Raw genomic sequence first — 27,976 nt, forward strand, 5'->3', positions numbered from 1 at the left:
CCCATGATTCAGACTGTGTTGGAGGGGAAGGGAGGAGAGATGTTTAGGAGGTGGAATGCAGGCCTGTTTCACATGATTTAAAATAAACCACAAGATCTGCTACAGTAGTGTAGTGGAGGAAGTTTTATTTGGAAACATTGTATAACTGCAAACCCCAACACTGGGTGCACGACTGATGCCAGAGCATAAATTTTACTACTGGAAAGATGGGTGTTGGACATTTGCTGTATAAGTAAAAGACAAACAATTCTCACACTCCAATACCAGGACACTACAGCAATCTTTAGAATCGAGTTACAGCCAAGGAATTCTCTGCACTTACAATTAACCCCACAGTGCAATAATCTACATATATGATTAATATATATAGCATGGGAAATTGAAAATTCTTGCTCCATAATGTATGAACATGTCAAGTCTTTTATAAATAAACATCCAGTGAAGAGAAAAAATTACATTTCTAGTTCCTATTTATACATAAAGTACTCTAAATGGCAAATGGGTGGAAAGTTGTACATAGGCCACACCAAGCCCTGAAGCAGGTTTTGGGCAGCCCATCCAGTTTAATATTGAAGTACACACAGGACAGACAAGTCACTAACATTCATTGCGCATTTACAAGAGATCCACTACCAAATTAAGACAACTGTACACATTGTTGAGACCATTTTCATTCTGGAGCTTGTTTGTTTTAAATGTGGGTTTGTTTGTTTAATTCTTTATATCATACTCTGTGGTGTTTACTTTGTGGAAAGGATCAGGGCAACAATAAGGCCATAGAGACCCAAGACTTCAGCGAAGATCAAGATCAGGATCATTCCCACGAATAACCTGGGCTGTTGTGCTGTCCCCCGTACGCCTGCATCACCCACAATGCCAATGGCAAAGCCAGCAGCCAGACCACTGAGGCCCACACTCAAGCCAGCACCCAGCTGAAGGAAGCTCCTGCAGATAAAGAGTGAGACAAGTTTAGTGGTGAATGATAGATCTCAAGTTCAAGGGCTGGGTCAAAAAGGTAACTGCCATTTCTCTGCAGAAACAGCACTTCCATCACCACTTTTGAAGGGGGAACCACACCCTCCTAAAGGGATAGATATTCCATCACAACCTCAGTTGGGAAGTTCAACTGTACACCTAGCTTTATCTCCCACTATACATGCAGGTATAATCTTGGAAGACTGATGTTGAACATAGTTGGGAATCTCATGTTCTCAGGGTCTGAGAATGCAGAACCTAACAGGACATCAAGCCCATATACTACTATCTGGAAGCATGCTTCTGAAATAGCATTAGTAATTTAGTCAGAGGCAGTTCCAAATACTGGCAGCACATGAAGCTATGCAAGAATCAAACTGTCCATTAAAAACATTCAAGGCTCTGGCAACTATAGCTGTGCATGTGTTTTCTAGGCAGTTGTGTACAGTAAGGAGTCATTTTGGTATTAAGTTCTATTCCAATAGAAGTGTTTGCCATACGATGCTGCACAGCTACAACTTTGAGTTGTTCTAATCCTGTTTGTCAGGCCAACTCTGAAGAATAAAGGTAGAGCATAATTTCACTTGCTTCTGCTGATGGACAGCATAGCACAGTAACTCCTGCATTGTGATGCAGTCATTTCTAGAATCAAGGGGTTTAACACTATCACACTGGACAGTTGAGGACTGCCAGTCCCTCATTAACTTGCATAAAGATGGTTTCCCAAACTAAGAGTGATTAAACATATTCCTAATTTGTTAGGGCAGAAGAGTTGCCACTTGATAGGGTACCTGCCTTCATTTCAGTATGCTTGTTACCCAGTTAGGATTAAGACATTAGTGGACAGACATTTTAGGAAGTTACAGCATTACAGGTGTTACTGCCATATTAAGCCAGTCTGTTGGGCTGTCAGTTATTGTTACAGGCTGCTGTGTCTTAGGCTAGTTCCAGCCCTTCTTGGGCTTGGAAGAGATTGGATTTTAGACTGCTCCATGTGCAAAAAGGCAACTGTTGAGAGGTTAGCATAGCTAAAGAATTATTTACCAACATGCTGGCATGCTCTGAAAGGAGCAGCAACTTGTATTATTCACAAACATCGCCTGGGTAACTGGTGCATACCAAAGCTCAAATTTTGTGTATTTGACCAGCCTAATTAAGTTAGCACAGCTTGTAAAGGGTATGGATTTTAAACAGTGTTTAATCAGGAGCTGTACCATAAATAGGGACTCTAAGTTCTTCTCACTGGCTGAGGATCCCTTTCTTGAACTGCTTATGGGCCATAGTGAGACAGCTTTAAATGCCAGTAATATATGAAGAGAAACAGAATGGCAAGGTTGTATGACCATGCGTGACATTACAGCCTATATGATTTTATAAAAATATGCTGAGTGCATATAATGTAATGAGAATGTGTGTCATGCAAAAGGTCTCTAAGCTTTGTAATGACAGCTTATAAATCTACTGAGTGTGATCATCCTATTTGTATGAATGTAACACTTGTATCTGAAACTAGATATATTAAATATAACTGAGGGACTATTGTAATTATGCAGAGTGTGGGCCATTAATGGTGGTTTGGAATCTTGATGACTCATTAACCAGGGCAATTCACTGGATGACTGTTTGCAGGCAGGGTTTCCTGCGAGTCAGGCTGGGAGAAATGAAGGCTTGAAGTGACATGTGATCATGTCACCTGAACTGGAATCCATTTTTAACCTGGTGTCTTAACATGGAAAAGGAGGGGGTGGGAACCCAGAGAGGGAAAAAAGGATTCCTGCCTTATGCAAAAGATATATAAAGGGATGGAACAGAACAAAGGGAAGAGAGGAGCCATCACGAAGAATCCCCTAGCTACCACCTGAGCTGGAACAAGAGCTGTACCAGGGGAAAAAAATTATGCCCAGGCCTGGAAGGTGTCCAGGCTGAGGAAAAAACAACTTACTGAAGCATCTAAGGGTGAGATTATCTGTATTCAGTTTGATTAGACAGATGTGTGTTTTATTTTGCTTGGTGACTTGTTTTGTTCTGTCTGTTACTACTTGGAACCACTTAAATCCTACTTTCTGTATTTAATAAAATCGATTAAGTCAGAGTATGTCTGAATACCTGGGGGAGCAAACAGCTGTGCATCTCTCTATCAGTGTTAGAGGGCGAACAATTTATGAGTTTACCCTGCATAAGCTTTATATAGGATAATGGATTTATTTGGGTTTAGACCCCATTGGGAGTTGGGTATTTGAGTTTTAAAGACAAGCACACTTCTGTAAGCTGCTTTCAGGTAAACTGGCAGTTTTGGGGCAAGTAATTCAGACCCTGGGTCTTTGTTGGAACAGATGGGCGTGTCTGGCTCAGCAAGACAGAGTGCTGAGTCCTGAGCTGGCAGGGAAAACAGGAGTAGAGGTAGTCTTGGCACATCAGGTGGAAGCTCCCAGGGGGGTTTCTGTGATCCAACCCGTCACACCATGTATTGAAGCTCTCCATTGTGCATCATGCACAGAGTTCCTAATAGGACAGGTCCAAAGTTCAGATCTACTTTCCACTGATTGTTACATGATTACAAGCTATTCTATAGCTATAAAATGCTCTATGTACTTCATTGCCCTTATCACCACAGATTCCAAGTACTCCATAGCAAGTGGCTTCCCTGCAGTAGTGTTTAAGTGGTACCTAGTCATTTGACAAGGGTCAAGAGTTTCAGATTAACACTCCCAACACTGCTATTGACAGGTGTAGCAAAAACTTACTTGAATAGTGTGATGCCAGGTGCAAGGGAGTTGGCAATAAGGACTGCCACTACCAGGCCATAGATAGCTATAATACCCGCCATGACAACAGGGATGATTGACTTCATGATCAGTTCAGGCCTCATGACAGACATGGCTGCAATACCTGTGCCACTCTTTGCTGTTCCATAAGCAGCTCCCAAGGCTGGAAGAGAGGAACACAGTGTTAGTGGTATCCCTAGACCATATGGATTTATGAGACCATGGTTTTCTATGCTATTGTACCCTAAGTTGCACAGGGCTTTGCTAGTAGGTAGGTAAACTGGCACCAGCTTCAGCAAATATTTCCTTGATCTCCCATTTGGTGGGAAATGCTGAAGTAGGAATGACTTGCTCAAGGTAACAATAAGATTAGACTTCTTACAAATTGAGCCTGTTCCTCCCATCACACACTCTAGCTAAGCTATGAGGCTAGTTAGCCTGATGCCCCAAGCATATGCTGTGTTATCTGGAAACTGCTATTTCCTACATTTAAAGATAGTCTAGTTACAGGGCATGGGTTCAAACATGGGCATAGTCAGTGTTCTGTTCCTTTTGATTTACTGTTTAACTTAGCACCTCTAGAATTAGGAGATCACCATGCGTAAGGTTTGAATCAATTTCTCCTCCACAGTGCATTTAGTCAGGCTACCAGCCTTCTCCCCCCCCCCAGCAATGACAGTGAATTAAGTCTCCCAGCAACTACAATTGAGCCTGTGTTGAGTTAACAAGCAGCAGTAAATCAGACCTCACTGTATGGTCATTGCAACCTGATGGTTAAACAGGTTTGGATGAGGTTTCAGTAGAAGGGCATTAGGAAGCAGTTACAGGGTGCTACACATCTATAATTACTTAAGTGTGTCTATGAAGGCACTTAGATTAATGCCAGAGGTATACTAAAAAAAGTATCCTGTGTAGCTCTGAAGCTTGAAAACTTTGTAGACACCCTTCCTCTTCAGGATTTTTGACTGCCATAATGTATTTCCCCTTTACAGAGTAGTAGTCTTCAGCGGTTTCAACAGTGCACACAATTGAAGAGTCTAACCCACACTGCAGGAAATCTAGCTGCAGGAAAGTTAACTTAGCTAATTCACATTAGACTATTACACTCAATTTTAAAGGTTGCCCAAATATGATGATCTGGATCTCTGCCAAGGGAAAGCTTACTGCAAGTCAGGGTGTTATCTGCATTGCCCCAGACACCTGTTCAGAGAAGTGAAACCACACTACTAGTGTTTACACAGGATGATGCAACTGAAGCAGTTGTGCTTAGAAATTTAAGGATTTTTATGGTTTCCTCTTGAAGTGAGAAACTGTTATAGAGCAAGTGTCTGCAACAGCAGGCTATTTGTACAGAGGCTTGTAGGAATCCCATGCCGTTTACAGACAAGAAACAGTTGCTGTCTAGGTAACTATTCACTATTTAAATTCCCTGACTGATTCAGGCTGCCTTACATCTCCCGTCAGGTGCTGACAGCTGTTGGTTCTTTTTACTGCTGTTCTGTTAAGTGCAACTAGTTATTCAAAGACAACCCATGGGGTAATAAGATGCAAGTGTGGGACAGCTTCCTGGTATTCACTTAGTGCCTTGGTAAGTCCACGATTCTGGGTTAGGCCTCCCCACACTCCAGCTTCTTTTGTTGACTCTTAACTAACCTAGGAGCTTCTCAGGACATTATGATCTCAGTACAACAGAGCTTCTGAATAAAGGACTTCAGATAAAGCACTTTTCTACTTTCAGAGGGCTGGTACTTTAGTGAAATTCTTCATGCTTCAGTACAGAGGCAGGTTTAGGCAACAGCTATGCTGTAGAGTGGTTCAATACTTCAAGAAGGCCAGTGAGTTGTTACAGAACATCTTTCACATTTGTCATTAGATGAAAGTTCTACTTTATTCTTTTTAATATCATTTCTTACAAGTTACAGAAATGTAAAACTCAGCCCAGGGCTTCAGTTATCATAAATTGAGATATACAAATTGACAGAGTGGTCTAGTTTTGAAGAGTCTATGTAGTCTACAGTAATTTAGTTCATACCATTTTAGTCTGTAAGGCATAACCTACAACTTCAAAACAATGCTAAGTTTAATTATGTAATATCCAAAAGGAATTGGCCCCCAGTCTCAACTAACTAAGTTTGTACCTTCTACCAGCAAACTCAGAAAGATACTATAGTCCAGGGGTAGGCAACCTATGGCACGCATGCAAAAGTGGCATGCAAGCTGATTTTCAGTGGCACTCACTGCCTGGGTCCTGGCCACCAGTCCAGGGGGCTCTGCATTTTAATTTAAATTTTAAAATGCAGCTTCTTTAACATTTAAAAAAATGTTATTTACTTTATATACACAGTTTAGTTATATTATAGACTTGTAGAAAGAGACCTTCTAAAAACGTTAAAATGTATTACTGGCATGCAAAACCTTAGAGTGAATAAATGAAGACTCTGAACACCACTTCTGAAAGGTTGCTGACCCCTACTATAGTCCATAAGGGCTGGATACCAAGCTGAAGTCTGATTAGGAAAACACCAGGCAACTAGACATTATGAACTTGTTCAGCCTTTGCTTCCAAATTCTTCATCACTGCATTTGACATTCTTGGTTTAGCAGGCATCAATACTCCTAGAAGAAGTATTCTAGGCAGGCTATAAGATGAACCTTGAGTCTTGCTGGGCATTGAGTCCAAGATTTAGATACTGTCCTAAAAAGATATGCTCTAGTAATTTTGGGGACATTCTGTTGCCTGCATTAGAGAGCTTGTGACCATTTGATCCTAAAGTCTAACTGACCTTTGAATCTAGGATAGTTGGTTCCTGATAGACCCAGACAGCTATACCACCACTTAACATTTGTTTTTTATGCAGGAAGTCAGCAATATTGTAACTAGTTACTTAGACATGTAAATTCTGACCATCCCCTACCCAGGCATAGTTGTAATAGGTTTTTGCTTCAGACTTCAAATCATAGTTACACCACTAGGTTTCTAGTTGCCTTAGGATACAATCGGAGAGCCTCAAAATTAAGGCATTTCTAGAACCATGCTATGTTATGATTTTAAGATCCATTCCTCCCTCCCCCGATGAAAATAATTTGTAGCTTTTGCAGGAGCATGGAGAAGAGAAGCACTGACAGCAAGTCAAAGGTTTCTGTAGTTTCAACCTGGTAACAAGATCAGTTTCCCACATGCCATATTCTTATCACAGAAGCACTAAAGAATCCTCTCATGTGAGTATTGACGCATACTATTATGTGAAGTTGTGCTTTTGAAAAGCATGTTTTAGTTATATGGACAGGAACTAGTCAGATTCTTGCTACTGTAGTGATAAGGGGTTTAGATTTAATCAGCCCTCAGCCGATAGAAAAATTCTACATTGGTAGGATGTAGTAAGCTAGAGTATTTAGTTTATGTATTCAAAACTGGATTCTGATTTTGGCACACCTTAGGAGATGGCACAACTTTCTGCTGAGACTGAGAACATAACAGCTATACTGGGTCAGACCAATGGTCCAGCTAGCCCCAGTATCCTGACAGTGGCCAGTGCCAGGTGCTTCAGAGGGAGTGAACAGAACAAGGTAGTTATCAAGTGACCCATCCCCCTAGTCTTAGCTTCTGGACATCAGAGGTTGAGACGTAGAGCATAGGGTTGTGTCCCTGAGCATCTTGGCTAATAGCCACTGATGGACATATTCTTCATAGACTTGGGTTTATAAAAAACCCTAGTTATGTTTTTGGTCTTCACAACATGCCCTGGCAATGAGTTCCACAAGTTGACTGTGCACTGGTGTAAGGAAGTACTTCAATTTGTTTTAATCCTGCTGTTTATTAACCTCATTGGGTGAGCTGATTTTTGTATTGTGTGAAAGGGTAAATGTTTCCTTATTTGTCTCCCCCCCCCCCCCCACTTAGACATCATATTCCCCCCCCTTAGTCAATGTTGTAAGGGGAGCAGTCCAGTCTTTTTAATCTTTGTACAAAAAGGCTTCCATACCCCTAATCATTTGTTGCTCTTCTCTGCACCTTTTGCAATTCTATTTTGAGATAGGGCACCCAGAATGGCATGCTCTATTCATAGTGTGGGTGTACTGTGGATTTATATACTAGCATGATAATTGTCTTATCCCTTTCCTAGGATTGTAGTAGCAGTCAAAGCTGATAAAGGGTAAACAAAGCTTGCAGATGTAAGATCACTGTTTACTCTTTGTCCAGATCTAGGAATATGTTGAAAAGTACAGGTCTTGTTACAACTCCTTGGGGGACCCTATTTTGCTCTCTATTGTAAAATGGACCATTTAATTCCTACCCTTTGTTTGCTGCCTCAACCAATTAGCTATTAGTGAGCTATGAACCCTTCCTTCTTATTCCATGACAGCTTACTTTGCTTAAGAGCCTTTGATGGGGGACCTTGCCAAAGGATTTCTGAAAATCTAAGTACTATATCAACTGGATCAAAAACTTGCTGAGATTCTCGAAGAATTATAATAGACTGAGGCATGATTTCCTTTTACAAAGCCACATGGACTCACCAACATGTGTTGATCTATGTCTGATTATTCGGTTTCTTACTATAGTTTCCACCAGCCTCCCTGGTACTGAACTTAGACTTACCAGTCTAATTGCCAGGCTTGCCTCTGGAGGCTTTTTTTTTTTTTTAAGAACAGCAATATATTAGCTATCCTCCAGTCATCTAGTACAGAAGCTGGTTTAAGTGACAGGTTACATACCAGAATTATGAAACTGCAGAATATTTGAGTTCCTTCAGAACTCTTGGGTGAATTCCACCTGGTCCTAACACCCCTTTATATGGGATGGCAGAAAAGGAGTACTAAAGTTATAGATACACTCACTAGCTTGCAAGTCAAGACTTCCCACCGAGTTTCTCAGCCATTGTGTGGCTTAAGAATGTGCTGATCTTGTAGAAGTCCAATTATGTTTTCTGCAATGCAGTGCACAATTCCAGCAGGAAGGCAAAAGCACAGCTTATTCTGGAGAAGTTGGGGAACTCTGATGACAAATCAGCCAAGTTTACTTTGGAATGATACTCAAGTTGTAAAAGAGAGACTGGTCCATCTTTCTGTATACTGAAAGAATCTGAATGCAAGTCACTCAGCATTGGTTCACTGATTCAGCAACAATTAGGCCAATTAATTTTCTTGGGGGGGCGGCAACAAATGCTTTGACTGCAAGCTGGGGTCAAGGCTTGTCTAACCATTCAAGTTATTGAAAGATTCTGGAGTACATCAAAACTAATCCAGAATAGGGAACACAAGTGACCAGATTTAGTATGTAAACCAGACCCCACACAAGGAACTTCTGTAATGTATTACCACTGGCAGTAAAACTGTACAAGCCACTTGCAAGCCTGTGCTTTAATGCTGGACACAAGTTGCCTAAATATCAGTTTACAGCAGTTGTTTCAGGCTGATTAGATAATTGACTTACAACTGCTTAAAGTGCTTTTTGCAGGCAGCCTGACCACCAGGCCTTCACTGGGACAGATTAATGGAATTTTGGGCCCTACACCTATGAGAGTCAACTGATGCAAAGATATTTTAGAGGCGAGATGCACAGGTGCTGACTTTCTAGTGTGCTGGGGGTGCGTGACCCCTGCCCCTACCCCAGGCCCTGCCCCAACTTCAACTATTCCCCCAAGGCCCCACCCTTCCACATCCCTGCTCTGCCCCACTCACTCCCAAAGCCTCCTGAATGCCACAAAACAGCTGATTGTGACAGGCAGGAGGTGTGGGGCTGGAGGGGGAATGCTGATTTGCAGGGCCTGACAGTGGGTGCTCAGCACCCATCATTTTTTTTCTCCTATGGGTGCTCCAGCCCCAGAGCACCCATGGAGTCTGCACCTATGGTGAGATGCAATATTGAAGTTTTTCCCCTCCTACACATTTAAGATGGAATAAGTTCTATCTACACTAGGTATTTTTCACTGCTTGGTGTGAGCCATGAGAGTCTGCATTTTGAAATAATCAGATAACTGTTTCCCACAGCTGTTTGCAACCCCAGAGTATTGAACCTAGAAGTGAAAGTAACTACTGTAAACTGTACCATGTCCAACAGGCACATGACTAGGATTAAGTTTAGAGGAGCTGTCAGTTTTCTAGTTCTTTTTTCTACACCTTCCTCTTCCAGTCTTCCCATGGAGATTAAAGTAGGAACTCTTCCTAAAAACTAAAAAAGCAATACATCCTATTGCTGTATGATAAGTCCACACATAGGGGAAAGCAAGAACTATATAAAAGCTTGAAAGATTTGTCTTTATAACAGCATTAAGTAGAAGGTAACATTTTAGAAAAAAAATAAGTCAGTCTGGCCTAGACAGACTTTTTGCATCTTCTGCAGGAAAGCAGCACTGTAGCTTCTGGGAATGAGGAAGAGTTCAAAGTGGACAGCCAAATATGCTTTTCTGTTCCTACAAGTCTGAGGATCTATTTAGAACATTTCCATATTTGAACAGTTTGGCAATGTTTTTCTCCTGGAAGCTAGTTTTACAACACAACTTTGTCAACTGCTTTGTTCAGTTCTCATAGCTAACTCATCTGTTGCTGCAGACCTTTTACAGGGCTGTTTAAGATTTCAGGGATGGGTTGGGCAAAGCCAGAGTTCTAAAGCAGAATAAGGTAAGAAACAAAACCACACTGCATTATCCACAGTGTGGACACTGGTCAGAGGAATGCTGAGGAACAAAAAAGATGTTAGGGTATAGGTACTTCAAGATCTGGGGCCCTAGGCATGGCCCTGAAGTCACTCAAATCTCAATTTTAGCTCATTTCTAATGTCTTCCAGCCTTTGCAGTGAGACCTAATTGATGCAGCAGTGTTTGCTGAGGTCTGCAGATTGATGGAGATACCACCACCGAGGGAATGGAGGAGACCAATACTTCCCTTCCATTGAGATGGATTGGAACCTCTGACTCTGCCAATGCCATCCTGGCAGGACTGTGTAGCAGCTGAAGTGAAGAAGGTCCAGCCCACCTCAGCACCTTAGCTCTAGAGTGGGTATCTGGGACACCCTTGCTGCTATCCCTACTTTTGGTGGGGGCACTCCCTGTTGCCATTCTTGCTGCTCCTGATGAAAGGTGGTCCCATACTGCTGTCCTTGCATCTTTGGAAGGATGCCTCTGCCACTCCAAATGGGTATGGCTATCCCATGAGACAGCCTTACCTCATCTCCCTGCCATGCTGTAGCAGGCCTAGGGCCAGATTGCGCCTTAATCTGCATATCACCTTTTATGATTCATGGCCAGGGGAGTGGTCTGTGCCATTTGCTTTTTGATGCATCTGCAAGAAGGGTATTCTTGAGAATTTCAGATTAGAAATTCAGGTCCTGGCTATATGGGAAGATGACTTGAACTTGCGAAGTCAGGAACTTGGAATGATTCCAGCAATTGGGGGGAGGGATGGGGAAGATGGTATTTTTAGTCAGACTTTAGAACTTCAGTGACTAGTTAAGGAAAGGAAGCTTTTCAAACTTCTGATCCATTGCCACTGGAGATCACACAAATATCCCTCTGCATCTTCAACACCAGGGAAAGTTGCACTTAGTAAACAGATTTTAAAAAAAAAAGACGTATCAGCCCTTGTTATACAGGAAGGGCTTAAAGTGACTTGCAAAGAAATCTCACGTCTGAATCCATATTTATGGCCTGGAGAGTCCTGGCTTAGTTTCACAGACAAGATGTAATCCAATGTTTAAAACTATTTCAACTGATTAAGGGATCTCATTGTGGCTATTACTACAAGTGCTGTATACTTCTGAGTGGATGATATATTGAACTAGGTAGTTGGCTGAGGATCAGACTGCAGATGGCCATTGTGTGACTTGTTTAAGTATTCACAGCAAGACCATACTGAAAGCATAAGTAGTATGAAGTGGAATGATTATCTCTGCATTAAGGTTGTACAAACAACCTTAACTAGTTTATGTCTGAATTGCAGAACTTTGCAGTTCTGGGAGATGGTCAGAAGACATTTGACTCTTCAACTGTGCAAGTTAAGTCACCATAATGTTAGTTGCGTCCTGTGTTAATGCTACATGAAGTTTGAATCTAGCCTGAAACTTGAGTATTTTCACCTGATCTGCTGAAGACTTCAGTGAATTTATACAGGTAGCCTCTATCGATCTGTGGAAGAGGTTCAATTCTGCAGAGTTTGAGGTAGTCAGTACAGGCCACCTGGAAGCATAAAAGACTTCACACCTTGAAGTTCAGCAAGGATGTTCAGACTTTGAAGATTAGGAGCCAGTCACCACAAATTCCAATTACATAGCCAGACCAGCCATCCCAAACACATTCTACTCACTTGTTTAATCAAGCAACCATTTTGAGAGTTTTAGGTAAAGAGATCTAAAGATACTTAACTCTCAAGATTTCAGGACTCAGACCCCAAAATCCTCCAAGTTTGAGGTGAACTGAAGAGCAATTCCATGGCAGGCAGCCATTGAGAAGTTTTATATTAAAATTATCTTATTTAAGAGTTGAAGTCCAGGCTAATGGGTTAATAGGCTACAAACTGTACAGAGCTGCAGTTTCTCTTGTCAGGCTTACTGACTACTCTCTTGGACAGAATATGGATGCAAGTTGAGTTGCTAATGTATAAACATGTGATCAGACTTGGCTACACTAATACCCAATTACAATACTATGCAGTTTACTTCTGCTCACCACTAGTCATCAAGTCTCAAATTCCTCATTTAGTCAGACTAGAAGAAGCATCATTTCTTTACACATTCTAAAGAAATCTTGAGTGTTTGTAAGATTTTCCCCAAAATAGCTTGTTGGAGGGCAAGAGCACACTTATGTTCTTTGATGCAGGATTTTCATCAGGACTCTGGAATGAAAGCTACATATGGAACTCAACTGAGGCAAACTTGGATTACAGTTTATATATTGAGAGACTTAGAGGGAAGGGATCCTACTTCACATTTGGGTTGTTTTACATCATAAAAGTGTGTCTAGGAAAAGATTTGGCTGCCAAAGGCCTGAATGCTTAGGACAGTATGTAGTCTGCCTGTAAGTAGGCAAGTTAGACTACAAGTGAAGTGAAGACTTGTTTCCACAAAATGCTGGAAACCTGATGTCTCATTTATCACAACTTTTGCTCTTACAAGGGTTACATGAAATCAGATTGCTGCATTTATTTTTTTTGGTTAAACAAGAGTTTCTCAAAGTATGAGTGCAACATACCAGTTCCCCCTTGAAGTACTGAGGGGGGTGGAAGCCAATTGCTTGTAACTAAGGCTTGTAACTAGTCACAGGTATTTTTAGGAAAGTCAGACAGGTAATGGGCAGTAAATAAAAATTCATGGCCCCTGACTAGTCTAACTTTTACTAAAAACACCTGTGATTAAAACTTGGGGGGCTGCCTGGGGGCCCTGCAGGTGCTGGGGAGGGGGACTGGGACCCCCACTAGTGCTGGGGCATGCAGGTGTCAGTGCATGGCCTGGGACCCCCACTGGTTGGCAGGCTCCCTACCTGGCCCTGTTTCTTCCCTTCCTGCAGCAGCAGTGTTTGAGTGGGGGGCAAGGTGGTCTCTGGTCAGTGCTTACCTGGGGGCTCCCCTGTAGCAGCAACATCCCCCTCACTCAACTCCTAGGTAGAGGTGTGGCCAGGCAGCTCTGCACACTAGCCTGCCTGCAGACACCACCCTACTCCCATTGGCTGTAGTTCCTGGCCAATGGGAGCTGCAGGGGCAGTGCCCTGGACAAAGGTAGCATGCAGAGCTGCCTGGCCATACCTCCAGATAACAGCTGAGTGAGGGAGAGGTCACTGTTGCTGCTTCTGGGGAGTGCTGTAACCTTAAACTGGGGCCATGTCTTACTGTTAAACTAAGCTAGCTAAAGCATTAAGTTAACCTGTTTTCTGCTCTCTTCCTCCTGCTTCAGCCTCTTGCAACCTGCAAAACAATTTCACTCCACACTTGCACCTTCAAGCCTTCCCAAAATACTTTGCAATGCCCGCAACAGTGTCAACATACAATGCTAATTTGCCTCCTTAAAAAAAAGCTTAAAAAAGGGGGCCATTGGGGTGTAACAGCTGCTTCTGGGGAGTTCCCCAGTAAGCACAACCCACAGCCTGCCTCATCCCATCCTGTGCTCTAATCCCCTACCCCCTCACACACCCAAACTCTGCTGCTGCGGGGGAGAGGGGGTGGCATGTGTGGGCCCCCCCAAGACTTCTGCACCATCCACTGCTGGGACAGTCATGGAATCTGACAAACTTGCAGGCTTACTTCTAAACTCAAGTCAGTGACCACTCAGTTTCAGTTTAAAGGCAGTCAGACTTACCAGGTCAAGTATGATATGTGAGCAATAGTGTGGGAGAGGCCCTCACTTACCACACACTAAGCAAACAAGCAAGCCTCCACCCTCAGACACCCCTCTATCTAGTATTTCATCTGCTACTTCTAAGATGTTTGTTCTTAGGATAGTTACTGGGGTCTTTACTATGCAGCTATTATAGAACAGAATCAGACCATCAGGGTTGGAAGGGACCTCAGGAGGTCATCTAGTCCACCCCCCTGCTCAAAGCTGGACCAATCCTCAACTAAAATCATCCCAGCCAGGGCTTTATCAAGCCTGACCTTAAAAACCTTTAAGGAAGGAGATTCCACCACTTCCCTAGTTAACCCATTACTGTGCTTCACCACCCTCCTAGTGAAAAAAAGTTTCACTAATATCCTACCTAAACCTCCCCCACTGCAACTTGAGACCACTACTCCTTGTTCTGTCATCTGCTACCACTGAGCACAGTCTAGATCCATCCTCACTGGAACTCCCTTTCAGGTAGTTGAAAGCAGCTATCAAATCCCCCCCTCATTCTTCTCTTCGGCAGACTAAAATAATCCCAGTTCCCTTAGCCTCTCCTCAGAAGTCATGTGTTCCAGCCCCTTAATTCTTGAGTACATTGGCTTTTTTCACATCCTCTGTAGATGCTTCTCCTCATCTGTAGGATAATCAAGCATGTGCCAGATACAGTCCTACAGAGAAGTGCTTGGGCATATCCTTGCATTGCTCTGGCTGTCACCATTATCCACTCCATTTAGTGGAGAAGCAACAAGACAGCAGCAATTCTGTTCCAAAGTGAGAACATATGCTAGTGTGGTGAGCCACAATGCCAAGTTGTTCTCTAGCTGACTGACTTCAGTAAGTGTTAAAGCAAGACTAGTTGTGATCTTGCAGGAGATCAGGAATATGGCTGATTGCCAGGGATCAAGTATGTTTAATATTTGTGATTACACATTCTAGTTACATCCCCTGGCACTGAAGTAGACAAAGGGCCCTAAGATTTTGAAGCATACTTGGCCAGTCCTAGAGATTTAGAGCAGCAGACAAGTCATCTTGGGTCTGCATTTAGAGTGCTTAAGTAATGTTTGATAAGGGTTTGAACAATGCTATGCACATGGGACTCTTTCCAGCAACTGAGCATGTATAGTTGAGTTATCCTTATAGATATCCTTGACAGTTCTGCCAACGTAAAGGATATGCTCCTGGAAGATTTTACAAGCTTCTTTGCAGAAATATTTCAGGAAATACCAGGCAGGCGCCCAATAGTTCTTTGCTCTCATAGCAAACTGCACCATTCTTAGATATGCCAAATATAAAGGAGGCCCTATTCTACAGTAAGGATATTTACCTTGTTAGAGAAGTGGGTTAACACCTCAGCTACTGGACTTTTGGACCTTGCTTTTTGTTTAACAGACTTACTGACATAGGGCCAAGGAGGTTAAGTTAACAGGTTCACAAACATGATCTGTTAGGAGTAGAAAACTCCTCAGCCTGAGTTAAGATTTGCTTCCATACTGCAGTGGTGAATTCCCTTTACAAGTTTTAGATCAAGGAGGCACTTGCTGCTAAGCATACAAAGTTTGAGAGTTATGTGAGTGGACAGCTCAAGTACCAATTGTGACAGAGCATATCCAGTGCCACCAGGAGGTGTACTGAATCCTTAATGGCAGTAAGACCAAACCAGCCTCTTCCTGGGAGGAGGGAAGTCACCTGCCATCTGTTGAATACAAGACTCAGGCCTTGTCTACATGAGCAAGTTGTGCAAGAGGGCTCCAATTCTGGCCAGAAAGTGAATATCATCCTAAAATTAAAGCCAATCTTTTGGCTTTAGCTTAATCCTGAAGGCCTCAGAACAAGACATTTCCAGACACTGACATGAGGCAAGAACTTGTGTCTTTTCAGAAAGACACAACATCATGTTCCCCTCCCTACTCAATTGAAAGCCATTTATACAGGAGTCTCACTCATGGAGAACAAGTAACTTGTCTCAAAGGAAGTTAAGTTAGGAGAGGCAAGTGTGGAAAAAACCAAACATGTCCCTTAGTTTAAAAAAAAGGAAAAAAAGACACTTAAGTCCTAGGCTGTTCAGAGTTCTAAACAGGGTTCTCTAGTAAGTTTGCCAAGGGCACAAACATCTAAAAAAGCCTGAGTTGGGTGGACCAGGAGAGGGCCTTAGTCTGCCTCTGAGTAGCAATCCCAAGAACCCCTCACCTCGGAAGGCCAGAGTGTTGTGTCTGAAGAGGTACTGCTTAGAACTTTGGATTTCTGCCCAGGAGAAGATACTAGAGTGAGAATCCTGCAGATATGGTATCTTGAATATAGTCTTACTAGGTTCAAGGAAGTATCTCCATATGAAACTCAGTTTCCAAAATTCGTTAGTTTAGATCCTCACTCCTGTTCTGGGATCTAAATTAAGTTATTCAAAATCGTAAGCAATAGATCATTCAGATTCAGTGCACACTTTAAATAAATGCCATTAGTAACAAATTAAAACTTCTTACAACCCAGAGATTTTACACTAGCAACCATGCCTTGCTCCAGTTAGTGTTTTAAAGCAAGGTTATCTCCCATTTTAGGAACAGCAACAGTATGGTCCTATCCAACATGCACACAACACAGCTAGTAAGAAAGCAAACTCTAGTGGGGCTGGCATTTTACAGCTTACTTGGTGGATCATGTGATTTATCATAAGCTTGAAAGCAGGGCTTTGGAGCTGTGATCTGGCTCCACTCTGGCTCCAGGCAAAAACCTGCAGCTGTACTATTCCGGGCTCCTCTCCAAAGCCCTGCTTGAAAGTGCTGAGACAGGGTACGGTAAAAGCTTTAAGGGTTACACCATAGGAGCAAGCTTGAACATAACAGGTGAGGTAAGGAGAAACTAAAGCCAAGTCTCAGAAAGGGGCTGCCCCAATTAGACTGGCCCCCCCAATTTTTAAACTGTCATATGCTACCATGAAACATGTTAAGTCAGGTGCTGGATCCTTTTGCTGTTTCCTTCTTTGGAAATTTCCCTTGACAATCCTGCAGACACAGCTTGTACCTGGTACAGGACAGCAGCCCATCTACTAAGTACCATAGGCCATCATGAAACCATTTGTCTAGCATTCTGCTCCCCCTCAGGGAAGAGCCAAGTGTAGGAGATCTTTCATCTAGACTTGGAGATCAGGGGTAGGCAAACTTTGTGGCCTGAGGGCCACATCTGAGAGTAGAAATTGTATGGTGGGCCATGAATGCTCACAAAATTGGGGTTGGGGTGAGGCCTCTGGTTGGGGTGCAGGCTCTGGGGATGGGCCAGAAATGAGGAGATCAGGGTGTGGGGCTCTAGGGATAAGGGGTTTGGGGTGCAGGAGTGCACTCTGGGCTGGGATCAAGGAATTCAGAGGATGGGAGGGGTATCAGGGCTGGGGGAGAGGCTCAGGGTGCAGGCTCCAGGCAGCATTTACCTCAAGTGGCTCCCGGAAGCAGTGGCATGTCCCTTCTCCAGCTGCCATGTGGGGGTGCAGCCAGGCAGCTCTGCAGGCTGCCCCATCTGCAGCTCCCATTGGGGTGCCAGAGGGGGCCACTGGCATGTGTAGGAGCTGGAGGGGGGCCATGCTGCTGCTTCTGGCTGGAGTGTGGCAAGCCCTAGACCCTGCTCCCCAGCAGGAGCTTGAGGGCCAGCTTAAAAACTGGTGGGCCGGATCCAGCCCGTGGGCTGAAGTTTGCCCACCCCAGTGGGGACTATGAAGCTTACCAGCCATTGCCTCTTCAGAACTAGACAGACCCATTCCTTCAATCTCAGCTTTCCTACAGTAGTTACACATTTCTGTACTGTAAATTCACTTCTAACTGGTGTGAACCAATGTCTATGTTCAGTGCAAAGTCATCTTAACTTTGAGTGGACTCAGCTTTCCCCAGGTTTGTCTGCTCTAGAGGCTCTACCCCACAGAAACAATATTCTACAAGTTATACCCACTCACAGTACTTCCACAAACTAATCAAGTTCATCTGTACAGACAAGGGAGGAAGAGACTGATACTTTTGTCAGTTGCTCAGATACTACAGTGATGGTATCACTCTTCAAAATGGAGTGAAAACCCATGATCAATTTCACTTGACTGATAAGGACAACGGACAGTAGTAGAAAACATGAAATGGGGGAGAAAAGGAAGAGGGGAGGCTGTATAAATGGGTCATATTGCCTTGGGACAGATTGAGCCCCAGCTGGGTCAGTGGGGCATCACAGAGCCCTGGAGTTGCAGCACCATGAATTGCTGCTGTAGCGACTCAGAGGAAGGTTCAGCACAGAGAGGCTGAGGACGAGTTAAGACAAGGGACTCTGGTTGTCTAAATGGAATGGCAGTCAAAATGATAAGAGGAAAGACTGACAAATACAATATGGGGGATAACTGGGGGTAGCATGAAATATTGCTAAACTCAAATCTGGGGGTTATGGTGGACTCATGCAACTTGTGATCAGCAATGTGAGGCACTTGTGTAAGAGGCTCTCATTCTAGGATTTATTAACCTGAGTGGCATATTAAGACATGGAAAGTAACTGTCCTGTTCTACTCGGCACCAGAAAGGCCTCAGCTAGAATATGGTGTCCAGATCTTCCTTGAAGCTCAGCAAACTGGAGACATCCTAGAGAAGAACTACAAAAAATGAGAGAAGATTTAGAAATCCTAACCCATGAGGAAAGGTATGTTTAGTCCCAAGAAATATGGGGGTGGGGGGGAGAGAAGAGAATGATCACATAAGTCTTCCAATATGTTAACTGATGTCAAAGAGGCTAGTGATAAGTTGTTCTCCATATTCACTGAAGGTAGGAGAAGCAGTAATTAGCTTAGTACACAGCAAGGGAGCTTTAGGTTAAATGTTAGAAAACAAAAGAAACAACTTAGTTGTGGAATCCCTATCATTGGAGGTTTTTAAACAGTTAAGCAAAATGTTGGTATGGTCTAGGTTTACTTGGTCCTACTTCAGTGCAGGGGATGGAACTAAATGACCCTCTTGAGGTCTCTTCCAGCCCTGCATTTCTATGATTCTGTGTTGGTGGCAATAATAACTAAGATAAGTTCTAATGGGGGATGGGGGGAAGGGGGGAGGGAGAGATAAGAACCACACCCCCTTAGCCAGGCAGATTCATTGAAATTTAGCTATCAAATGTGATAATTCCAAGCAGTCCATAGATGCTATGAATTTATGGTAGTGAAAGAACCCAGCAGGCAGAGAAATTCTATAAATGGGCCCTTGTTTGATACAAGTCTTGCAGCAATGATAAAAAGGAACTAACATGCACAAAAGCTAGCCATCTGCTATTTCTGAGATATAGCAAAGCAGTATTTCCTCCATCAGAAATCATCCATCTGCTTGCAGTCTAGCAAAAGCATGATCCTGTTGCTAGGACAAATTCAGGAGATTAAGTGAAACTGCATATAGGATTATGGCCTTAAATTATGATCAGGGTTGAAAGTGTTTGAGACTCTCAATAACTCTTAACACAGCAACCCTTCAATGTGAAGTCTCCACTGATGAAAATGCAGAAGCACACCACTTGGTTTGACACCATGCCTCTATTTCCTTTTCTAATGGGTAAGGATGTGCTGTAGGAGTCAGAACATGTTGAGTGGTCAAATTATATAATCCTCTCCAGCATCTGACATTTAGCCACCCACACATTTTACAGGCTGGGAATGGGGGAAAAACCTATTTAAACCACAAGAAAATTAGATCTGATCACCAAGTAAGCAGTCTGAAGATATCCAGATACATCAAGGTCGCAGTAGCCTGTCAGATGCTGCTAGTGGCCACCACAGTACTAGCTGACCAAAACAAGTTCTGCTGGCTATTTACTATAATCAGAAATCAGTGTTCAAACCCAAAACAAGACTATATGCAATACTGTTTCCACATCAAGCCTGCCAGGACAGAACAAGGCTTGAACTTTTTTTTTAAAAAAAAGACAGAAGCCTCTGTAAATACAAGCCTCATAAGACTTTTTCAAGTTAGAAATGTATGACTTAAAGAATTGTGTAAGAGTCTACTACATTGCCTGAGCTCAGAGTCATTCTTCATGCAGTCTTAAAGCCACTGCCTCCCTCCCCAGAAACCTGGTAGCTTCTCACCTCTAAAAATCAGTGTTTTTTTTTTGAAACAATTAATGCTTAGGCAAGCAGCACTGGAACATGCTGTAGTGCTACATCCCAGTCAGAAGTGCTACATGACATTATCAATTTTAATGCTACCTTTAAGTCTGCATGTTCAGTAACAGATCACATATGAACAAGATATTGCCTCATTTAGTACAGATGCTCCCCAACTTACATGAGCATTCCATTCCAGAATGCTTTGCCTAACTCAAATTTTGCACAAGTCTGAAATGTATCTGACCATTTTGCTAAAAAGGCCTCTATTTCTAACTTGGATTTGCATATGTTGGGTTTACATAAGTTGGGGAGCATCTGTGTACCCTGAATGACAGGAATGTCAGCAAGTTCAGAAGCAAACATGGAACTAGAAAAGTATCTATGCCCAGTCTAAGTCTGTATAAATGACTGCAGCTTTCCAGAGCCTAGTTTAGGATAGTTCCCTTCTTTAAGAGATTGGTAAACTCCAAACAGTAGCATGAATTTGTGAGCTTTAGGACTCATTCATATTTGTCAGATGTAATAAAATATTAGTCTTCACAACAAGTAATCCCTTTAATCTGTTGAAAGGACTAGTTCACAGCCAGATAGTACCTACTACTCTCCTTTGCTTCAGTTGTATATGCTCACACATAAAGAGCAGGTTTCAAGACCCAGTCATTATGTAAAAGTGAAGAGCTCAATGCCACAATATCTTCCTGCAGTAGGTATCTAGCTTTCAGGATCCTAACATTAGGCATTAACAAGTTACTTAAAGGGTGTCAAGAAATATCTAGTGAGCTGAAATGTAAAAGTGAAGCAATTCAAGTAGGGTCAGCAAACTATGGCCCGTGAGCTGAATCCAGCCACACCAGGTGTTTTATTCCAGCCCTTGAGCTCCCGCTGGGGACCATGGTCTCTTGCTTGATGCCCCCTAGCACTCCAGCCAGGGAGCAGGACCAGGTGCCGTGCTCTATGGCTCCAGGAAGCAGCTGTAGGAGTAGGACTTTATTTGTATTAGAGGTTATAATGATTAATGGTTATAATAATGCATTAATGTATGATCTGATCATCCTGCCAGACACCCTTTTCGAATAGCAGAAAGAAATGACCCTCTAGGACATTGGTAGAAATGCATCTGACAGACTGCTAGTGTCTGTACAGATGTTAAGGCAGGGACAGACCAGAACAATCCTTATGGTCACCCTGTTTTAGGATAAGTTATATTATAAAAGATGGGCTCTTGTTTCCTATATGCATTACAAATTAGGCCCTTTAGTTAAATATACATTTGTTTTAAGGTCTAGTTAGTAAGACAGGATCTTGTATTGTGTCTATGTTAATGAGATTAGAGGCATATTGAAGGCCTGGGCCCCAATGTGAATGGTTTTGGTCACAAGATTTAGTAAAGTTTAATTTGTCATTTTTGCTCAACATAAAACATTGCTGTTTGTATACCTTTGAAGGTCTCTGTAAGAGACTGTGTGAATGAGGAGTGTACGCATCAGGAAAAGATAAGGTGTGAAGGCCCTTGTTAAAGTCAGATGGTCAAGAAAGGAGGAGTGAAGAGAACCATCAAGGCACATCCATAATTGATGAAGGGCAGATTGACAACCCTGTGGTGGAGGCTGGCACCCCTAAAGACAAGATAATTGATTAAATAGAAACTAGGACAGGATGACCCTCTGAGAGGTGCTTTGACTTGTTAACATCAAAAGATAACACCAATTAAGGAGTAACTGGTCATAAATGACACTGCAAAATCCACTGACTTCAGAGAAAAAGGACTGCAAGAACAGGGTACTTTGCCATGGAACTTTGAGTTTGTCTTGCCACAACTCCAGGAGCACTGGATCGTGACCAACAGAGCCCAGCTCCCCTCTGTGACCAATCTGGCCAGCCACTAGATTGATCCAGACTCTGGACTGGTAACTATAAACATCAACTGGAAGGACTGTGTGCATGAGTGAGAGACTGCTGTATTCTCAATAAATGCTGCGTATTGCCTTTTTCCCTCAAAAACATCCGTGCGCTTTCTATAAGAACACAGCCGCAGGGCCCCCCACCAGCTCCTACATGTATGGGCAGCCAGGGGCCTCTGCCCCAAGCAACACCCCTGCAGCTCCCATTGGCTGCAGTTCCCAGCCAATGAGAGCTGATGGGGCAGTGCCTGCTGATGGGAGTCAGCAGCGCTTACCTCAAGGGGCAGCATGCAGGGAGCCTGCACCCGAGCCTCCCCCCTATGCCCCAACCTCATGCCCCAGCCTTGATACTCCTCCCCTCCAAACCCCTTATCCCCAACCCCACCCTGGAGCCCTCACCCCCTGCTGCACTCCAACCCCAATTTTGTGAGCATTCGTGGCCTGCCATACAATTTGCCCACCCCTTAGAGACACAGGGTGGGTGAGGTAATCTCTATTGGACCAACTTCTGTTGGCAAGAGAGACAAGTTTGAGCTTACACAGAATGACCTGAAGAAGAGCTCTGCATAAGCTCAAAAAAGTTTCTATCACCACCAAGCCCTAGTATAGACACCCAGGTCAATGTAAGAATTCTATCATAACTACACTAGAACCTCAGAGTTACAAATAACCTCCATTCCCAAGAGATTTGTAACTCTGAACACCACGTTATGGTTCTTTCAAGCGTTTACAAATGAACATGGACTTAATATAGCTTTGAAACTTTTAAATAGCATTTTTCTTCTGCAGAGCACTGTCAATTTAAATGAAACAAGCAGAGAAACAGTTTACTTACCTTGCCAAAAAAAATTAAGCAGTTTATGTTAAACATCTTACTGTACTGTATTTGCTTTTTTTGGCCTCTGCTGCTGCCTCATTGCATACATCAGGTTCCAAATGAGGTGTGGGGTTGACAGGTCAGTTTGTAACAGGTTCTACTGTACCACTGCTTGAGGGAGTGGATTTGCTATAGAGAACAAAGCCTTCCACCATTGTTGTGGTTCAGCAGCATAAACACAGGTTTTGGAGTAGTTTTAGGGGCTCAATTCCTTCCAACTCAACAGAACCTACTCTTCCAAAATGGGTGCCAATGGTTTAAAGGTATGTCATTGGGTTTTCAAATGACTCAGAACACTTGGTAGGGTGTGGCTATCCAAGCTGTTAAAACCACCACCTTCTGTTTATTCAAATTCTGTGAAATCATCTTCATCTCAATTCAGCTTTTCCCAAGGAAAGACCACATGCCCACCATTTTCTTTCTCCAGCCTTATAAGCCATCCTCTGGCAGATGAGGGTTAGGACAGCCATCTAGAGCTACATTATGCAGGAATGACTGTGGGCAGAGTTGCTTCTATATACCCAAGACTGCAGTACATTGCCTTGACATTACTACCACGGCTGATCCAGACAGTGTTCAAGACTTGGAGATCATAGAATGTCAGGGTTGGAAGGGACCTCAGGAGGTCGTCATCTAGTCCAACCCGCTGCTCAAAGCAGGACCAATCCCCAGACAGATTTTTGCCCCAGATCCCTAAATGGCCCCCTCAAGGATTGAATTCATAACCCTGGGGTTAGTGGGCCAATGCTCAAATCACTAAGCTATCCCTCCCCCCAGCCTACCCTGTGCTGCAGGCAACTTAAGTCTGTGCTCCAGCACTTTCTCAGCAATGACTGAAGAGCAATACTAGCCATCTGCATCAGTGGTCTCCAACCTTTTTACACCCAAGATTGTTTTGAATTTAAGGGCAACCCAGGATCTACCCCATCCCTTCCCCAAGGCCTCACCCCACTCACTTTCACTGGGCTGGGGCAGGGGGTGGGGTTCAGGAGGGGGTATGGGCTCTGGACTGAAGCTGAGAGGTTCACAGTGTGGGAGGGGCTCTGGACTGAGCATAGGGCAGGGGTGCAGGAAGGGGGTGAGTGGTGCAAGCTCTGGGAGGGCTCCAGTTTGAGTGCAGGGGAGGGCTTGGGACTGGTTTAGGGTGCTGGCTCTGAGAGGGGGCTCAGGGCTGGGGTGCAGGCAGGGGTTCAGGGTGCAGGCTCCAGGAGGGGGCTCAGGGCTGGGATGCGGCTTCCTGTCAGGCAGCACTTCCCTCCTGGGGCTCCTGGTCAGTGGTGCAGCGCGGCTGCTGCTAAGGCAGGCTCCCTGCCTATCCAGGCCCATGCTGCTTCCAGAAGGGAGCAACATGCCACTGCAGCCCTGGGGGCAGGAGCGCCAGCACATGACTCTATGTACTGCCCCTCTGCAAGCACCAACCCCAAAGCTCCCACTGGCCACAACTCCCTATTCCTGGGCCATAGGAGCTGCAGGGGGAGGGATAGCTCAGTGGTTTGAGCATGGGCCTGCTAAACCCAAGGTTGTGAGTTCAATCCTTGAGGGGGCCACTTAGGGATTTGGGGCAAAATCAGTACTTGGTCCTGCTAGTGATAGCAGGGGGCTGGACTCGATGACCTTTCAGGTCCCTTCCAGCTCTACGAGATAGGGATCAGTGCTTGCAGGCAGGGGCAGCACACAAAGGGAGATCTGCCTCCTCCCCCACCAGGGCCACACTGGCCACTTTCAGGAACAGTATGGGGCCAGGGCAGACAGGGAGCCTGTCTTAGCAGCAGCAGCCCCACTGTGTTGCTGGAGATCATGATTGACCAGTTGGTGACCCCAATCTACATCATAACACTCTACTTCAAAGAATAGCATCTACATGCAGAACCCATAGAAAGTAGCCAATAGGGGAAACTAAAGGAAGGCTTTGCCTTAATTCAAGGGAGGTAATTATACCCATGAGCACTCAAAAATGACACCACCAATGAATCAATAAGGATCTTTCTGTCTACTGCTTGCAAGAGTAGGTATGACATTTTGGACTACTTTATACCAAAAATTATCCCATCCAGCAAGGCTGATCTTTCACAAGCCTACTGGTACAGCAGAGACTTAGGTGTTTAGCATCCAGATCATGTTGTGTTGGTGACCAAATAAGAAGTGAGTTGCCCCATCTGCAGTGTACACTGCAGAAGAGCTGTAACAGATACTTAAGCATTTTTTATTTATTGATTTAAGATTCAGTTGTACGAAGCTGGGGGTCAGAAGTAAATGGTAGCACATGAAATGCCAAAGTTAAAGCTTTAACTATTAACAAATCAAATGTCAAATTATAGTCAATATCTTTAAATTTAAGTGAGACATTTTCAAGCAGCATCTCCCACTTTGCTTAAGTTTCAATCAATGGAATTTTGTCCATTTTTGTACACAGTGAAACTGATGTTTGACATCTAAAAAATAAAAGTGTAATCCTTCCAAACAATTTTATCTCCCATCTACAAATGGAAGTATGGAGAGGCTTGCTAGTTTCTGCTTGTGTAATGATCATTTTAAAATATGTTAATTCACCTGTCTACTTAAGGAATATCCGCATATATTTTGAACTAAGCAAGGATGACTTGTAAGTGTCAGACATTGGAGTAAAAATGGCTATTCATAGCTGGGAAAAGTTGTAGTAGTAATGCAATGGTTTACATACTATTTGGTCAGTGGCCTTTGCCATATTTACAGTTTTACTTAACAGAACTAAATCCAGACTTTTCAAACACAAGTCAGTATCACACCAATGTAGTCCTCTGTCTATAGAGTACAATGAAGGACTGGGTGATTGTGCAAAGCCAGTGAAGGATTCACTGCTTTGAGTTTAGTGGCTGAAGGTGATGGGAGTGGTTTCCTTTAGATTTTCCCATATATGAAGTGAAAGATGGTTCCTCATGGCTTTTTATTCTACAAAAAGAAGGAAGTTCCTAGAAGGTCACAGAGACAGATTTGCTTAATGCTATGATTAACACATCTAATTCATTGGACTGAAGACCACATACCTCAGAAGAGCTAGTTGGTTAACCAAGGTTTACATTTATACTGACATTTACAATTTATCAAAGTCTAGTCTGTCAAGTACTAACAGCCAAAGTTAATCCATAACCTTAAGAAAGTGATCTAAATTTACATAATTTAGGTTGGATGGAATTTAGTTACTTGTTTTAAAGGTGACCATCCTGTCATAAGCCTGAGAACACTTACTAGTAGTCATATGACCCTATATCCACCAACAGCTCTGGGGTCACTCACTAAATCAGAAACTCACTCATTACTCAGATTTACAGCAAGTGGTGCAGCTATTATAGATCAACCACTTACATGCCCCCTCTTTGCAAGGCTTCCATTGGTCAGAAATGTGGACACCTATTCAGCCATATGGAAACAGCCTCCCCACTCCCACCCCCATTACAGCAACACTGTCCTTACAACACGTTTGCTAGGAAAAGCCCTCTCGAGAGGGCACCTCCACCCAGTGCCCTAGCAAGATGCTTCTAGCTAGTTCAGGCCATCCGCATTAGGAAAGAATTGTGCGTGGCAAAGAGCCTACCAGCCCCTACACCCTCCCTGCAGTCAGAAGATCAGCCGGGGGCTCCTCCACCGGTTGAGGCTCCCCACTGACGTCAGCCTCAGACCCTCTGCATCTCACCCTGGAGCCCCCTCCCTCCGGAAGCTTCCGAGCGCCCCCGGTAGCCCGGATGGAGCAGCTGGGAAGGGTTGGCGGTAGGAGGCGGAGAGAGCCGAAGAGCTTCGGCAGGGGGGAGCCGCAGCAAGCGACGGGAACTGCAGGCTCGGCAGGGTCCGCCCCCGCCGTAACAACCCGAAAACCCAGCGAATAGGCCACCCCCGCCCATACCTTGCCCGTGGAGCGGACAACGGCGTCTTGGCTGCCTTGCGGGGGAGTCGCTCCTGCCTCCCAGACAGCCCGAAGTGTCAGCTCCCCGGCGGGCGGCGCTGCCCCGAGGCACTCTCAGAGCCCGACCTCCACCCCTGCAGCACTGCCGAACAGTAAGCCCTCCGCTAAACCCTCCCGCCCGGCAGCTGTCACTCCCCAGGTCCCGGAACCGCGAGCCTCCCCTACACCCCATCGCGGGGCTAATGCAGTCGTCGCCCCCGCCCGAGGGCCGGAAAAAGCCTCCCCCCCGGTAAGGGCGCAGGCTCCACCGGCACCACGCGGCGAGGGAAAGCAACTACCGCCCCCGGACCGCCGAGAGCTCGGGAGGGGAAGGAGCCGAGGGTCTCACCGCTGAAGACCATGGCGGCAGAGGCGCCCATCACGGCGAAGAAGGAGGCGTACTCGGGAGCGCTGCCTTCGGACATGGCTGGGCGGTGCTGGGCCGGGATCGGTGCTTGCGCGCTGCGGACGATCCCCCTCTACCTCGGGGCTCCGGCGCCTCCTCAGACAATGCTCAGTGACAAAACTGCGGAGGCCGCGCTGGGACGAGGCACAAGCCGAGCTGGAGGGGTCGGACGCAGGGAGCGATGGCAGCTCGGGTGGGTGTCTACTGACGTGCGCTGCTTGCCGACGCTGCGCTCTAAATACCCAACCACCGCAGGACAAAATGGCGGCCGCCGACCGGTCACGTGACCCGCCCGCTGGCGTTCCCTCCTTCCCCCGCCCCTCGGGGATCAGACCACTCACAGCCAGGTGGGTTTCACGCCTCACTCATGGACATGCAAACGCCATTCCCCAGCCTACAACACCGTCAAGCACATTATCCTCCGTTACAAACCAAACAGGGTCCCATCCATCGGTCTCCAAGCGGCGTGAGAGGGGATCTTAATATCATCTTCCCCCTTCTTCCTTGCGCAGATGGTTTAGTCCACTCTCTACTTCACTTCCTCCCGGCGAAGGGTCCGCCGCGTCGGCTACAGCTGAGCGTGATTCAGCTTACATTAGCATATGGGGTGCGTCCATCACATCAGGCCCCTCCCCTTTTCGAGCTGCGAGGAAATAAGGACTGTGGGGTGGGGGTGTTTTTCTTGGGGTTCAGGGAGTGGGGGGAGGGTAATGCCCTACGTCAG

At 44.6% G+C, this 27,976-nt stretch overlaps 1 protein-coding gene and 1 long non-coding RNA gene across 2 annotated transcripts; one reads left to right on the forward strand and one right to left on the reverse strand.

The window, feature by feature from the left end:
- Positions 1-105: 105 nt before the first annotated feature.
- ATP6V0C (ATPase H+ transporting V0 subunit c) lies at positions 106-27,524 on the reverse strand. Its single transcript, XM_039491572.1, has 3 exons — positions 27,196-27,524; positions 3,720-3,903; positions 106-945 (listed from the first exon to the last, which is right to left on the reverse strand). Exons 1-3 carry the CDS (start codon positions 27,269-27,271, stop codon positions 741-743), a joined length of 465 nt encoding a protein of 154 aa, XP_039347506.1. The 5' UTR covers positions 27,272-27,524; the 3' UTR covers positions 106-740.
- Positions 6,148-22,352, forward strand: LOC120373306. The gene is made up of 3 exons (XR_005585481.1): positions 6,148-6,959; positions 18,586-18,705; positions 21,598-22,352. It is a non-coding gene; the product is annotated as an uncharacterized LOC120373306 (long non-coding RNA).
- Positions 27,525-27,976: the final 452 nt, after the last annotated feature.

Source organism: Mauremys reevesii, linkage group 10, assembly GCF_016161935.1.
Source record: "Mauremys reevesii isolate NIE-2019 linkage group 10, ASM1616193v1, whole genome shotgun sequence".
In the NCBI taxonomy this organism is placed as follows: domain Eukaryota; kingdom Metazoa; phylum Chordata; order Testudines; family Geoemydidae; genus Mauremys; species Mauremys reevesii.